This window comes from Osmerus mordax, chromosome 24 (genome assembly GCF_038355195.1).
Source record: "Osmerus mordax isolate fOsmMor3 chromosome 24, fOsmMor3.pri, whole genome shotgun sequence".
Lineage (NCBI taxonomy): Eukaryota > Metazoa > Chordata > Actinopteri > Osmeriformes > Osmeridae > Osmerus > Osmerus mordax.
Window position 1 is genome coordinate 8217998 of NC_090073.1, and position 16192 is coordinate 8234189.

The window sequence follows — 16192 nt, forward strand, 5'->3', positions numbered from 1 at the left end:
CGAAACCCCCTTTGACAGAATTAATAGTTGACAAACCGCTCCTCAAGTCCTGGCATTGTTTCTGTCAGTTTGTTTGGTTTGATGTCACTGTTAGACATTATAAATCAATAGTGTCAGGATTTGGTAATGTTTATAGGAAGTCAGAGTTTATTATTTCGTGTGACTGTCATGGACAAATAGTATTTATCATAGCGGTCTATAAATGACTGGAGACAGACTGTTGGTTTACCCAAACCCGCCCGACTCTTGCAGCGCCCATTCCAACGTCCACTTACATATTTAAAGTCATTTATTTTCTCAGCCGGAGGCAGACATTAACCCTCTGTTTCCCCACGCTGCTGAAAGGCTCACCCAGTGTTCTGTTGCCACATTAACACATCGGAAAAGCTGATCAAAGCTAACCCAAAACAGACCTGGTCAAATCGTTTTTTTGTTTCTGGTTTAGAGCATTTCTGTTCAGTCACCTCATTACCGCATGGCAGTCTCAGAGATTGTCTGATTAAGAAGGTTTTGAGTAGTGTAGGGATCATATGAAACAAGCATATACTTTATTAAGAAAACACTGTATTGGAACAAAGCTTGTTTACAGTTCTGTACTTCATCAAGGCATTGAAACTCTGTCTGATTCAGATGTAGAACAGGTTCCTTCACCATTCAAAAGCAATTAGACACGTCAGTTCTCATAAGACGATTTATTAGTCAGCTCATACTACAAATTTTTAATTGCAGAGCAGGTACAGAAAGTGTGTCTGTATCTGGTGATTGATGCTTTGTGGTCTATTTACCGTACTGTACTTGCAAAGTGTTTGGTTTTATACCACAAGAGAAAATAGGACACACTATTGTAGACGGTGTCTACGTTTGTGATTAAAGCTTCCATCAATCGTTTTATCAAATGGCTTGCCTCATTGTCTTGGTTTTGAACAGAGACATGGTTTTCAGTGTCTTTTGAAGCCGTGAGATGATTTCCTCAGTGACCAACAAGGGGTGTGAGAGGAGAGGTGCAGAGGCTCAGTATTGATCAGAGAGGCCATCGACTATCAGGTCCTCTCTCAGCAGAGACGTCGTTAGCATTGGGTTGCGTCCTCCTGGATGCTAATTTACTGCGATGATCTGACAGCTGATTTGAAGAATGGTGTGAGTCGGCTGGAGGGGTGGGGGGTTGGTATGGTACAGGGGGCAGAGAGAGACTGGAGGAGAGGGGAGGAGGGAGGGAGGGCAGGGGGTGCTAGTTGGGTTTGGTACAGAGGGGCGGAGGGGGGCTGCAGTGTCTGGTATAGGGCAAAGTGTTTCTGCATAAGGGAGAGGGGGGGGGGTGGAACTGCCCCCTGCTGTCTATGCCCCGTAGCCGTAATGATGTAAAAGAAAGATGACATTTGGTGTCCACATTTAACTTGTATTTGCAGTCCACTTGAGAGGTCCAGTATGTGTGACCTACCTTGATGAAGCCTGAGGCCGTCTCCAACTGTACCCTTTACCCCCGGAACAGAGAGAGGGAGGAGAAGAGAAACCTGAGCCTGTATAATTGGGCCAAGGGAAGCTACGGGGAGGCTGGCTGGCTCCACTCTCCCTTTTGTATATTCATGACCCCCCCGACTTGATTGATGGAAGGATAGCATTTGGTGACACTGTCATTTGCAAGTTGAAAAGGTAGCGCAGTGTCTGGGGCGGCGCGGGCCTGCTTTTCAGGGAACAGTGAGAGGAACTCATTTCTATGCTGATGCCATCCAGCCCCTTCTCCTTCCCTTTGTCTCCGTCAGAAGGACATCTGCTGACAACACAAAGTTTAAAAAGGACCAAGCGGAAAATGAAAGGGAACATCCATCTGTATGTTAGCATGTGAAAAGCACAGGCTTGGGACACCGTTTTAATACGCTCCAAAGTTTTGGTGTAATTGCTAGATGCATCATTTTGTTATGAAAAAAAACCCAAATTAATTTATGCTTTTGCTTTTATTGTCTGCTTTGCGTTATTCAATTTCTTTGGTACTCATTTACATACTAATTACATACTACATTTGCATACCACATTTCTCCCCTGCTAAATGTGGGAGTTTTACCTATTAATACCAATTGGTTATATCAGGTTCGGTGACAAGGTGATGTACAGTAGATATCATGAAAAAGTGTGTTGGTAACACTATGTCACATAGCTGTTCATGTTTGAGTCTCTGACAGGGGTGACATACTTGTCACCGTCCCTGTGAGTATTTTTGTTGTCCCCCTGGCAGGGGCCCACACTTATCACCGCCACAATTTATAGCTTCGGTGCCCCATGTTCACACCGTACAACTCCCATCTTCGTATTTACACCAATTAACACATAAAGTGTAATTATCCAGATCGAGGCAGTTGGGTGTCCATAAACGTGAAGTGACACAGAAAAGCCATCCGGCTGACGAGGAGGTGAAGATAAATAGGGAAGTATCAATTAGCCGTCGGTGACGGGGATGCATGTGCGTGCTGGGAGGTGTCGCGCGGAGAGTGGAGAGGGTGAGGTTTGTAGGTGAGGAGCGTGTGTGTTATCGAGGGCGGGGGAGCAGTGTGTGTGTGTGGTGGGTGGGGGGTGAGGAGGGTGTGTGTGGCGGGGTGAGGAGGGTGTGGGAGAGGTGGGAGTGGTTGACACACACACTGACAGTCTTGGGGGTCCCTCGACACACACGCTGACTGACAGCGACACCCAGGAAGCAGTATACGTTCCTTGCACCAACACATTACCAGACACATCTTCACAGGTAGTAGTATTTATGTGATGTAGAGGCGTCACGTAGGGGTGTAGAGATTAGCAAATTGTCAGAGGTGAACTTAAATATGAATTGAAAGGTGAAAGTTTCTGAAAGTGTGCTGTGTAGCGATGGTGATGTTCGACGGCGTGATAGAATACCCCAGTGATGTGACAGGGCGAACTGACAGTTATATTTATGTGAGGCTCCTGAGGTCACAGTCTCAAATGTAAGAGGGAGAGATAGAGCTTTCTTATTATGATTCGAAATGGATCAGGGATCACGCATGAACCCCAGGTTAATCCCAATAAACCAAACTTGATCAAAGACCACAGCAGTAAAACAGTTGAGCTCTTCAAATTAATCAAGCAAACGCATAAAACACCACTGGGTCCGCTCTATAAATTCAACCCGAGCTGCAATAATGCTGATCTGACAGAACTGTACAGCCTGGGCCTGGTCGACTCTGTAAGTGTGAAGCCTAGTTATCCTCCTTGTCTCGATCTGGAACGCTGTTCTCTCTCTGCCTCTCCCTGCACTGCCTGGGTGAAGCAGAGTAACACAGAGAGGATAGCTAAATGATGGATTTGCTAAGAAGTTGTTTACAAGAGTATGTAAAGCATTAAAGAGCAGCCAGACGGGCCATTAACATAAATGTTTAAATCAGACAAACAAACTTATGTACCCAAATGAAAATGTTTCCTGCATTAATCTACCACAGACGGCCTCAGCTTCACAATTAGTGCCCTCCCCTCCCCCTCCCCCTCCCCCCCCCACACACACACACGCACTCAGAAACACACAAACACACACCCCTCCACCCTCTTCTCCTTCAGAAGTGTTTATGTGGAAAGCACCTGGGCCAGCAGAACGTGTGTCGTGTCACTGCTGAGGAGGTCTCTTTGCAGACACCACGCCAGGAATCTGAAAATAATTGTCAGTTTTGTATATTTTGACTGAGTTTGTCAGGTCGCTGTGAGGTTTCACAGATCCACTGTGACGGACTAGACAGTCTGTCTTTTTTCAGTTTTCTTTCTCTCTCTCTCTCTCTCTCTCTCTCTCTCTCTCTCTCTCTCTCTCTCTCTCTCTCTCTCTCTCTCTCTCTCTCTCTCTCTTTCTCTCTCTCTTTCTCTCTCTCTCTCTCTCTCTCTCTCTCTCTCTCTCTCTCTCTCTCTCTCTCTCTCTCTCTCTTTCTCTCTCTTTCTCTCTCTCCGTCTCTCTCTCTCTCTCTCTCTCTCTCTCTCTCTCTCTCCGTCTCTCTCTCTCTCTCTCTTTCTCTCTCTCTTTCTCTCTCTCTCTCTTTCTCTCTCTCCATCTCTCTCTCTCTCTCTCTCTTTCTCTCTCTCCGTCTCTCTCTCTCTTACCCACCCTGTCGATGGGCCAATCTCAGCCGTCTGATTTAAGGCCTTGTGAAAGTGTCTGATTGTAAATACCGTTTGCATGCCGCTCCCTCACAGACGTTTCATATTCAGCAGATTTACATTGTGGCCATTATTCTAATTTTATGAAGCATGAGCTTTTAAAACTATTGCCTCGGGAATCCTCACAGCTCTGATAACTCCACGGGTAAATATGTATCTGTGAAGTATTTATGTGTGTGTGTGGGTGTATCTGTGTGTGTTGTTGCTAGCAACGAAGCTTGCTGACATCACCTCAGTGTCCACGCTGAAAGCTTCTCAGAACGAGCGGGGGGTGGGGGGGTGGAAGAGGATGTCAGGAGTTTTAGGTGTCTGGACATGCCATTGGAAACCCAGTAAACGACTGAGTCAGAGACAGATAAAGCACGTGGATTGATTCCTCTATCACCTGGGTTAGGCTGTTGATATTTGGGAGAGTTATGGCTGTTTTCCTAAGTGTGGCGTGGAGATTTACTGGAGGGCTGGGTGATCGATTTAGCCGCCCGGGGCATCCTGGTGTGTTTATACATGGCTTGTATGGCAGCTTTCATAAGACATTTACCTCATGATTTGCGATGAGCTTATGTGTGAATAATTAATGGCAATTAATCCTTAATTACAGTAATTAGGCAAGTCACAGGAAATTAAGCTGCAGCTGGAGAAGCCTGTGCCTCGGAAAAGAGAGGGCCGCGGCTGAGAGAACGTAGCGTTTAGCGACAGTGGAGCCGTGGCAACGGTGGTTGTGTGGCGGGCTGGCGCCCGTGTGCCAGGCTGGCAGGAGACGGCGGGCGTGTGGAGACACAGATGCTGCCCCGGCACCGGGCCTCAGCCACCCCGGACGAGCGTCCGGCTCCGCTGGCGCCAGCTCACCGTCGGTGTCTGTCCGCCAGGCTCCGCCCCGTTAAAACCCGACGGACAATAAGACACCCCGCACCCCACACACCAACATCGTTTCATTCTCTTCCTGTCTTCCCAAACAGGAAGTGCTGTTGATGAGCTGAAGTGACATCATATCTGACAGCCGTTAGATTGATCGACTTCTTTTTCATCTTGTTTACTAATACAGCTGAATTAGCAGCTAAATGGTTCTCCAGACATTCTGTGACACATGGTTCTGTGACGCAGGAAGGCCTAGTTTGCAGTGCAGACGGGCAACAAGATCTGAGCTATCCAGCTGTCTCAGGAAATCCTATGTAATTCCCTAACATTCCAAACAACAAAACAAACTTTCTTATAACTATCCAAACAGGACAACAACCCAACACCAATGGGTGTTCGGTTGTTGGTCTAATTGTTAATGGTAATGGCAGCAGAGATTAGCTGGTCTTATTCTTGGCGTAGACAGAGTGGACGAGTGCAGGAGAAGTTCTCCCGCGGTCGCTTCAGGACCCATTTGTGCTTTTCCATGCTTGCCTTGATGAATTTCCGGCTCTTTCTGCTCCTGTTGCTTCCAATTACACTCTCATTCACAATCCTAATTGATATGCCAGTCGTACTACGTGAACCGTGGAGTTTCTTTCTCTCTAAACTTAGCTTAACTTCCTTCGAGGACTAAATTGTTTTTATGGTGAGGCAACACTTTGAATATACACAGTGTATCCATTAAGAAAGATCATTATTTGTGGTTAGATGGTTCTGATCCTAAATGTTCATGTTTTAAACATTAACTGTACAGCGTAGTACCTTTTATAGTTGTCTCCCTCTCTTCTACTCCCTCTCTGTGGTTGGGTAATTCCCTTTACTTTAACCTCTCTAAGTTACTGCACACATTCGTACGTTGAGCATAGAAGGACTGTTTAACTAATAGGCAGTTTAAGAGGCTTGTGGAAGCATCCAGCTGTGATATTACATTAACCCGTAGTGCCTGGCCATGTCTGCCTCTGACTGAAGCATGAACAGAACACGCTCCACTCCACTCTTTAGCCTTCAAAAATGCTATTTCAAATAATGAGGATTTATAGTGAGCTGAGAGATGTCTTCCTGGTTGCTGGTGTCCCTCCTCACGTCTCCTGGATCTGAGTGGGACTCCCTCTACACAACCCCAACACCACTTATGTACACCTCGGGCCTGCCTGCTTAGGCCTTCATTTGCACAACGAAGGTCTGAGTCTTAGATATATAACTGATATGGTCCATTGGTAATAGGCTGCCCTGACGTAGGAAAGCCTTTGTTCAGGGCTCAATGATGGAAACCAAATGTTACCTAGCTTCGCTGAGATCCCCTTGTTCTACCCCCAAAATGTTCCAGAGAAGCACCAACTGAAACTAGTCTACAACTGAAAGCAAACCAGTTCTTTCGCGAAAAGGAAGTTTGCGAGTTGAACCAACTGCGAACCGGCAACAGTGGCGTACAGCAGTTTAACAGGGGTACTGAGGATGAGGAATGCACTTCACTGCCTGAACAGCACTGCTACAGGCTGGCACCTCTTCACGCCCGGGGGTTCGCTCTCTGCTCAATGCCAATCAAAATATTTATAAACGTGCACTAAAACCCAAGCGACATACATGGTGCTGGCTCTAATAGATGCATATGTGCCAGAAGCAGCATTCTTCAATACAGCGTGTGGCCCAATGAAGTGTGTGTAGGCAGAACGAGCTTTGGCACAGTCTTTGTCAAATGTGTTGACTGTGTGGCTTTAAGTGTTTGTGTGGTTAGGGGCATTCTTGTATCTACAGTAGTGTTTACTCAGACTGACAATTAAATATTAATGCCGTAACAGCAAGAGGTTACAGCGATACTGCGCTAAGGCTTTCCGTGCTCTGTCTATGAATGAGCCGTCAACATAGCAAGTGCTTCAAAGCCTACCTCAGAAGAGCTTGCGACTCTCGCAGAGAAAGCTTATTATTGTTGAAATGTTTTTCTAGGGGCCTAGATATTTCAGTATTTTTGTTTCTCTATCAAGAGACTCCGTGTACAGAGATTGTACTCAGACAGAGCTCAGAAGTGTAGTGGGTTTGACTGCTGCATTTCACAAACAACAACTTGAGCAGAACAAAAGGATAGAAAATATGTTTTCCAAACTCCAGATATGTGAATTTAGGTAGCTTTTTATATTAGCTTTTCAGCAGCAAAAAAAAATCCATTCTGTGAAATTTATAAGAAGAAAAAAAATCTTTGATTTACAGGTCTATTTCCTTCTATCCCTTTAATTAGAGAGACCATAAAGTAGGAATGAGAAGACAGTCCTTGTGTTGAATGGCAGGTCTGTGGGTCTCGCTCCATCCTGTACTGAGCTGGTGAAACCTGTGCTGATGTGCTAATAGCCAGGACCTGTAAGGCTATCCCCTGGCCTTGCTATGACCTCTCTGTGGAGCCGAATTCCTCAGATGCTTGCAGGATCAAGTCACTTAATCTGTAGCACAGGCCAGGGCACAAACAGAGGACAAGGCAGAGAGGGGAGAGGAGGGGGCGGAGGTGGAGCAGGGGGATTCTTCTGGAAGTCGAGCAGCCAATGAGGTGCTGGCCAGAGAGCTGCATTGACGGCCTCTTTTGTTACGAGGCTCTTGTTTTATTCAGTTGTAGAAACCAAACCGTGGCAGCTCTCCTTATAGGTAGCAGGGCTAGGCCACGCTGCCACGACAGGAACGCTGTTATGCGCTGCTTACGTCCCGCTGCGTCGCAAACCAACACACCCCGCAGAAAACCCTGGGCCCCGTTATTGAAGATTTAATAGTGTTTTGTCTGACTACATCCTAGTCACTCACCAATCACCGGTGACTTCCCATCAGGCCTGAAATACCCCCCGCGTGACGGAAGCAATCCATAATTTCAGGTCCGTGTCACGCACAAAAAACTCTCTCCCTGTGTCTAATGGTTCGGTGGGACTGATGGGAAAAGGATATAGTGCAAATAGCAAAGAACCCCGCGCATACGCCTGAGAAGCAGGCCTTGATGTATCCCGAAGTGCGGAGGGAGAAGGGCGAGTTAGCATAAATAATGTATGTGGCGAGTCTTCTAAACATAAGCTCCAGGAATGTGCTCCGGGAACTCTTTCTGTTTTCAATCACCTTGATGAAACAATCGCGAGTCCCTTCTATGGCTGTGAGAGGGAAACCCTGACAAGCTGGCTTTCCACCCGTGCAGGGGGACCGCTCTCCCCCAGTTAATGTTCCAGGATAAAGTGATGCACCGTGGTGGAGCGGAGCAGCGTCTCCCTCCTGACACGTGTGACAGCATTTGCATCAATTATGTAGTCCGGGCGCTGTGGAGGAAGAGGAGGAGAGCTGGCGAAGGACGGAAAAAAATTAATAATAAGTGAAGAAAAGAGTCGCTGACAGAATGAAGAGGCGGAAACATGCATTCCTTGAACAAAATGCCCTTTTCAGAAAAAATTGAATTGAAGATTATTTAAATGAAAGCCCCTCCGATATTAAACTCTGCAAAAGCAGTGAAGAAGACAGTGGAACATTCAAGGACCAGGCACTCGGCAAGGAGAAATAACAGTACAATGGCCATTTGTTTGTCTCCTTTGCATTCGCAGTAAGCTGAATATCTAGTGGCAAAAGCAGGGCTTTGTAGAGAGAGGACAGGGGGGGAGAGAAAGGGAGTGTGTGTGTGTGTGTGTGAGTGTGTGAGTGTGAGTGCTCCCAGTGAACCTCCAGCCCCCTGATTGCTTTGTCAAACCGAGCAGGCCTCAGCTGCAGCAGGGGCTCTCCAAAGAGCCTCGCTCTCACAGGCCGGCCAGCCAGGGCTAAATAAGCTGCATTAATGAGCACTGCTCTGGAAAAGGAAGTACTTCTTCCTCAAACCCTGTTTGAGACGAGAGACGCTGGGACAAAACGCAGATTCGGACTCGATGTCTTCGGTTGGTTGTAAATACGGTGTCAGGGAGACTGGCCGTGTTCAAATCGCACGTTCCATAAGAACGGAGGGTTGTCTGCGCTCGCTTTTGTGGAAATCTAGATGCTTGTTCTTCGTGTGTGTGTGTGAGTTGGAGTGGGTGTAAGCCGTGTCCGTGTGTGTGATTGTGTGCCGGAGCGTGTGTTTGTGTGTACGAGTGCGTGCACGTGCATGTGCGAGTGTCACTCCCAACAAATGTCAGTGCCACAATGGGACAGTGATTAATTTTGGTGCGCTCGGCAAAATGTCTACAAGATGTTTGTTTGCGTTATCTGTTCCCACCCCTGGCCCATCCCCCCCCCTGCCACGTCCCTGAGCTGCGTGTCTAGGGTCCTCACCCTACGCCCCCCCAACCCCACCCCCACTCCCCCTTACACACACACACATACTTACACACACACACACACATACTTACACACCACACACTCCCCTGTCAAAGCCTCCTGTCCTCCCTGGAGAGAAGGAGCAACATTGCAGAAGGACAAAGGCTACCTGAACTGACAGGGATCTTCTTCTCTGACCCCCCCAACACTTTTTTGTGTGTGTGCCCCCCCCCCTCTCCCTCCACTGGTTGTGTGTGATGAGCGAAGTCTTGACCCAGCACTGGGGGGGCTGCAACACTTCACTGTCAATGCGTCTGATTGGCTTATCACTCACCGCACTGGGAGGAAATGCATCATCGTTGCAGACAGGAAATCCCCAGTTCAGGATCCCTTCCCTGACCTCCTTTACTCTCTTCTTTTCATACACTCTCTCTCTCTCTCTCTCTCTCTCTCTCTCTCTCGCTCTCTCTCTCTCTCGCTCTCTCTCTCTCTCTCTCTCTCGCTCTCGCTCTCTCTCTCTCTCTCTCTCTCACACACACACACACGCTCACAAACGGCACACAAAAATCAACTCCAGAGTTGAACCGTCCGTATTCGCTCCTCTATAGTTTACAGTGAAAACATTGGGAAACACACAGCTTTGAAGTGCTTCTCACAGAGATGGAATAATAATATCATGTGTATCTTTCCTCTCTCATGCCGTTTGAAGCCGAGAGTCTGTGCACACACACTCACGCTGTACGTACAGACAAACGCTCGAGCCAGCTTTTTCTGTCTGTGGGGAAAACGGGAGAGTGATTTAGGTCCTGAATTAGACATGATTTCTTTCAGCTCACTCAATGGAGAAAAGTGAAACAAAATGTGGCAAATGGGGTCTATCCTCCCCACTGTGGGGGATCAGGTATGATAATTAGCCTGCCATTAACATTGGGAATAGCTAATGTGTATTAATGTGTTAATGGCATGTTAATTACTGTACATGCTTTCGAGAGCCCGCAGGCCTGCTCTTGTTCTTTGTGCCATGTGGATGTAGGCCAAGCTTTTGATCGAAAAAAAAAAAAAAAGACTTTCAAAGACATCAACAAAAGAGAATCTTTATGTTTTATTTGCCGGAACAATAGATTTTTTCGATAGCGATTTGATCCAATTGCCCGCTTCCTGAGCTGAGCCCTCTCTGGTCCTCCGGCTGTGCGGGGGGAGAGATGACGCTCAGTCAGAGGAGACAGGGAACAAGGAGGCAGTGACACGGCGCTCTTTGTCTTCCTGCTCCTCTTAGCCTCCTGCTGTCTCTGGAGTGTGTGTCTCTGGAGTGTGTGTCTCTGGCGCTGGCTTCCAACCACATGGTGGATTAGGAGGGGGGGGGGGTAGTGGGGGTGTGTGGGGGGGGGGGGGGTTGCGCTTCCCAGGTGCTCCCCTCAGCCAGGGTTCACCATTGTTTTGGCGCTGAGGGGGGCACAGCCAGTGTTCACTCTCTGGGGACTACTGCTGCCAGATGACCTTTGCAAATATTGACAGAAAATAAATTCTGCTTCGATCAGTTAGCTTTGGGAGACCTTGGTGGGTCGATGCAATTAGATGAGCAGGGTGTCGATCTGAGCCCGGCCTGCATGCAGGGAGCACCGAGCGGGAGAGGAAAGGTGAGTAGGGGTGGAGGAGAGAGGAGGGGAGGGAGGGGAGAGGAAAGGTGAGGAGGGGTGGAGGAGAGAGGAGTGGAGTGGAGCTGTGGGGGGTCAGTGCATTGCACAGGAATTTTGAAAGTTGTGAGAGTAACAGAGCTGCAGTACGTGATTTACCAGACGCAGCTAAACACAGAGATACCTCCAGACAGTAGGCACCGCCCAGGCCTGCACACAGTCCATCCTGCTCCATATGATCAACCTTCTTGCTCATTTACATTACGTCATTTAGCAGACGCTCTTATCCAGAGCGACTTACAGTAAGTACAGGGACATTCCCCCTGAGGCAAGTAGGGTGAAGTGCCTTGCCTAAGGACACAACGTCATTTTTCTCAGCCTGGAATCGAACCGGCAACCTTCTGATTAATAGCCCGACTCCCTCACCGCTCGGCCATCTGACTCTCTCATTTAGATAAGCGAGAACACAGAAGAATGTCTTGTGTCCTACGAACGTTTCAAAGTCAAGTAACACTTCGAAAAAAACAAAAAACAGACACCGAGTTGTATATGTGATGCTTGGCCGTGCGCATAGTCCTGTTTGTGTTCCTGTCAGAGTGCTGGTTGCAGTAGTGGATAACCCCAGCGGCACACATTAGCTCAGCAGGACTCTGGCTTTATGGCTCTCCCGCTCACACTTCAGTGATGAGAGTGAACAAGCGGGCAGGGCAAAGGTCAGCTGAGCCCACGGAATAAAGCGGGCACAGGGGAGCAGCAGAGGTGCAGTGCAGATCACAGGCACGGCTTCAACTGGGATGATAAACGAGGCAACTGCAGTCCTAAACCGGAAATGATTACAAACAAAAAGAGGTATATATTTATGTGTTTGTATGTATATATATATATATAAAGAGAGAGAAAGAGAGAGAGAAAGAGAGAGAGAGAGAGAGGGAGAGAGGGAGGGAGGGAGATAAATAGAGAGGTGGGTTGTTTTAAAACCACAAACTAAATGGACGGATGATCATTTAAGAGGGCAAGCAGTCATACATGTGTAGCTACAGATGGACTATGGCCTTTACAGCAAATTTAAAAAATGATCTGACGTTTATCTCTTATCTGAGCGCACGATCATACACAGTTCAAACATCCTCCAAAAAACACAGAGAAGCTTGACCGACAGCTCGTATAAAAAAAAAAAAAAAAGGGTTTCCAGGTGCACCCAGGTGTCGAGGCCCGGTGTTGCTAAGTGAGTCTGCAGGCAAACCGGAGGCAGTGCAGCAGGCAAGGGCACTAATCATTTTTCATCCGCAGAATTCCCAAATAGAAATGGACGTGTGTGATGAAAACGTCTCGGCCCCTCCACACGTGATTACCAGTTGCCCGCCTGATGCCCCGCTCTGTTTTCCTGTGCTGTGAATGGCTGTGTTATTGCTCACAGGAAGTTAGCGGTAATACGTGGCGAGAGACAAGTAGCTCTTCATGGCCTGTGATTATTCGGTTTGAATGAAACCAGTGATTTATGTCCTTTTAGCTGGAAAGCCCTGTAACGTCCCTCTGCTGTGTGTTTGTCTGAAGAGAGAGTGAGTGGAGTGGAAGTGACATAGGATTTGGCGTGGAAATGTGCACTGTGCCCAGAGTTGTATTTAATTTAGCCGACATGGAAAACATACCTCACTACCACCTCCAGCACAGAGGAATCAGCTCAAACACTGAACTAGTCCTGATGCGAAATACTGCACTGAGCACATGGCTACTCATCTGGGAGGGAAACCACCCGATGTAAGAAAGTACTTCACCAAGAAATAACATCAGTGGGTGTTTGTTAAAACGTCCACTGTGGTGGAGAAATTGTGTGATTTATGTATTTGTTGTGCTTCTCAGTGCATGTGTGTTGTTGTTGTTGTTGAGGAGGGACTGTTCAGCTGTGCTCATCCTGAGTGGCTCCTTTGTGTGCAGTGTTGTAGACATACTGGTGTGGATGAGGGCTATTGATGCATATCATCCACATGGATGACTTGGCTCTGCAGACCTGATGAAGCCCCCGTCCAGCGTCTCCAACCAAGATGACCACATTTATCCTCGGCTTTCACACCATTAAACTCAAAATACACAAACACAAGCTGCTCTGGACAGCGACGCACATTTCTCTTCTCTGGTAAAAACCCACACCTTTGAGCTAGTCACACTTGTGTTTAATAGGAAACCGTTTAGGCCGTAAAGAGAATAGACACTAAAAACAACGTAGTGTTTTCTTTCTCGCCTTGTAGAAAAACCGGCCAAAATATACAGTTAGAGAGAGAGAATGAGATGGTTTCAGTGTGTACTCCAATGCTTCCTGACTTACTGTAACAAGGCCCGAGGTTTAGTGTCTGGTAAAGGGACTGGTCTGATTGCCAAGCTATTCCAACAAAACAGAGCAACTAATCTTCTTAGCTGGAATTCAGAGGCTCGTCATATCTTAATGAAGCCTTAATGAGCTGTTTAAAATCCCTGAATTGCAAGGAGATTATTGAATCGAAACAACCCTTCTAATCTCACGTTTTAGTGGGCGCTCAGTAGTTACTGTAGATTGGATGTATTTGTATCCATTAATTGGACTGAATTGTATAACTTTATCGATTATTCACGTTGACCTCTTTTCTCTGTGGAACTACTGAGCCAGCGGTCATGGCAACCGTACCTTGCACCTTATTACAATGTGCAAACCGATCTACAAGAGAACCAACAGACCTGAAACAATCATGGATCTAAAAATAAACTGACAAGGTGTATTAAAGGACTCTGAGTGCGCCTGTTTTAAAGTCTGAACTGTGATGGGCAGGAGACTCCGCATCACGCTGTTCAGCACTATCCAGATGGGCTTAGTATCCTCTTAGAGAAGAGAAGTGCTGTCTCATAGTTGAGTGTGTGTCAGGGTATGGATGTGGCTGTCATGTTTCCCCTGAGGAGGCAAGGCTGCGTCTGGGCGACACAGAGCCACCCACAGGAGAGACAGGGCTGGGTCTGGGCGACACAGAGCCACCCACAGGAGTGGCAGGGCTGGGTCTGGGCGACACAGAGCCACCCACAGGAGAGACAGGGCTGGGTCCTGGCGACACAGAGCCACCCACAGGAGAGACAGGGCTGGGTCCTGGCGACACAGAGCCACCCACAGGAGAGACAGGGCTGGGTCCTGGCGACACAGAGCCACCCACAGGAGTGACAGGGCTGGGTCCTGGCGACACAGAGCCACCCACAGGACAGGCAGCCTGGGGGCCAGTCCATGCCCACAGGGGACTCCTCACACCCGTCATACTGTACACACCAGCCAGAGATGTGGATGCAGAGCTGCTAATCGGCCCACACTTTTAGTTCCATATACGTGCGCTGTAATTAAAGTTGCCATGTTTGCTGCAATAATAGAAAGATTGACACATATACATATGTTTTCTTAAATTTACCTTCCACCTCTCCTCCTCTCCTCCGCCCCCTCTCTCCTCCCCCTCTCCTCCTCCTTCTCCTCCTCCCCCTCTCTCCTCCTCCCCCTCTCCTCCTCCCCTTCTCCTCCCCTTCTCCTCCTCCCCCTCTCCTCCTCCTTCTCCCCCTCCCCCTCTCTCCTCCTCCCCTTCTCCTCCTCCCCCTCTCCTCCTCCCCCTCTCCTCCTCCCCTTCTCCTCCCAGGTCTGAGTATCCGGGGTGCCCAGGAGGAGGACCCGCCGGACCCCCAGCTCATGCGGCTGGACAACATGCTCCTGGCGGAGGGCGTGTCCGGCCCGGAGAAGGGCGGGGGATCGGCGGCAGCGGCGGCGGCGGCAGCAGCATCGGGGGGCGCGGCCGACAACTCCATCGAACACTCGGACTACAGAGCCAAACTCACCCAGATCAGACAGATCTACCACACGGAGCTGGAGAAATACGAACAGGTAGGAGACCCGCACGGATTCATTTCATTTACCCGATACTTTTGATCCAAAACAACACCCTGGACAGGGGAGGATTTGAACTTGCGACCTTTCCGGGACTAGCTATCCATCTGGTCGGGCATTCAACAGGCTCCTCATCGTCCATATCTCTTCTGGTATCTATCATTCATGTGTCTATCTGGAAATGTTGCCAGTGGGATCAACCACAACACCTGCAACGTCCTGAACAGACCACGATATCTCCAACATGTTGCGGAACATGACATGGCCCTGGGGAGCAGTGTGGTCATATCTGGGAAACGAGAGCACCATCGGCTCCTTCTCCCAGCGCTCTCTGCTGACACAGATGCATTATGGGACGACACGCGAGGTTTACCCATGATGCCTCGGCGCGCCAGAGAATGAGACTAATTTCCTCTCAGCACTCTGAGTGTAGAGGAAGTAGCTTGGTCTGGAGGGAGGGTATCTTTCTTAAGGGGGTTTCCACGTTTTAATTATCTAAATGCAAATACTTACCACATTTTATTCAGAGTAATGAGCTAAAGCACACACTCCATAAATGAGTTATTCTAATTAATCATGTATGAACTACAGGTTTAAACAAAAGCTGTTTAAACTCAGTGCCAGGGCCAGAGCCAAAATGCAAATCACCATTTGCATTCATAGATGACTTCACCTGCACAGTCGTTAAAGCTCTCGGCAGTTGGAGAAGCACTCCTGGTGCCCAGAGCCTAAACAGATACAGAGAAAAACAGGCACACTGAACACAAAGACAGGTCTTACAATCATCCCAAAACACCCCCAGCAGCAAACACGTGTCAGGAAGTAACCTTGGCAACACTTGACATTAAGGTTCCATCAACTACCATGTAACTCTCACAGCAGTTCTTAAATAACAACACTGTTGTCACTACTGGTAGTGCCATGTAGTTGCATGGTAGGTAACGTAACCTTCACATAAAGTGTTGCCAGGGTTACTTCCTGAGGTAAACAGGCTTGTCGGGGGGTCGCTGAGATACCCCCCGGCTCAGACACTGAGGTGACGTAACCTTCACATAGTGTTGCCAGGGTTACTTCCTGAGGTAAACAGGCTCGTCGGGGGGTCGGTGAGATCCCCCCTGGCTCAGACACTGAGGTGACGTGAGTTTCTCCTGCAGGCGTGTAACGAGTTCACCACCCATGTGATGAACCTGCTGAGGGAGCAGAGCAGGACCAGACCCATCTCCCCCAAGGAGATCGAGCGCATGGTGGGCATCATCCACCGCAAGTTCTCCTCCATCCAGATGCAGCTGAAGCAGAGCACCTGCGAGGCCGTCATGATCCTGCGCTCGCGCTTCCTCGATGCCAGGTCGGTGATTGTGTGTGTGTGTTGTGTGTGTGTGTGTGTGTGTGCGTG

At 48.4% G+C, this 16192-nt stretch overlaps 1 protein-coding gene across 2 annotated transcripts in view; it reads left to right on the plus strand.

Moving 5' to 3' along the window:
• pbx3b (pre-B-cell leukemia homeobox 3b) overlaps nucleotides 1-16192 on the plus strand; it is a 48831-nt gene that overhangs the window by 21632 nt on the left and 11007 nt on the right. For both annotated transcript variants that reach the window (XM_067227874.1, XM_067227872.1), the window contains exons 3-4: nucleotides 14555-14796; nucleotides 15954-16144. In XM_067227874.1, the coding sequence (XP_067083975.1) occupies nucleotides 14555-14796; nucleotides 15954-16144 (433 nt within the window). The remainder of the gene's footprint in view (nucleotides 1-14554; nucleotides 14797-15953; nucleotides 16145-16192) is intronic.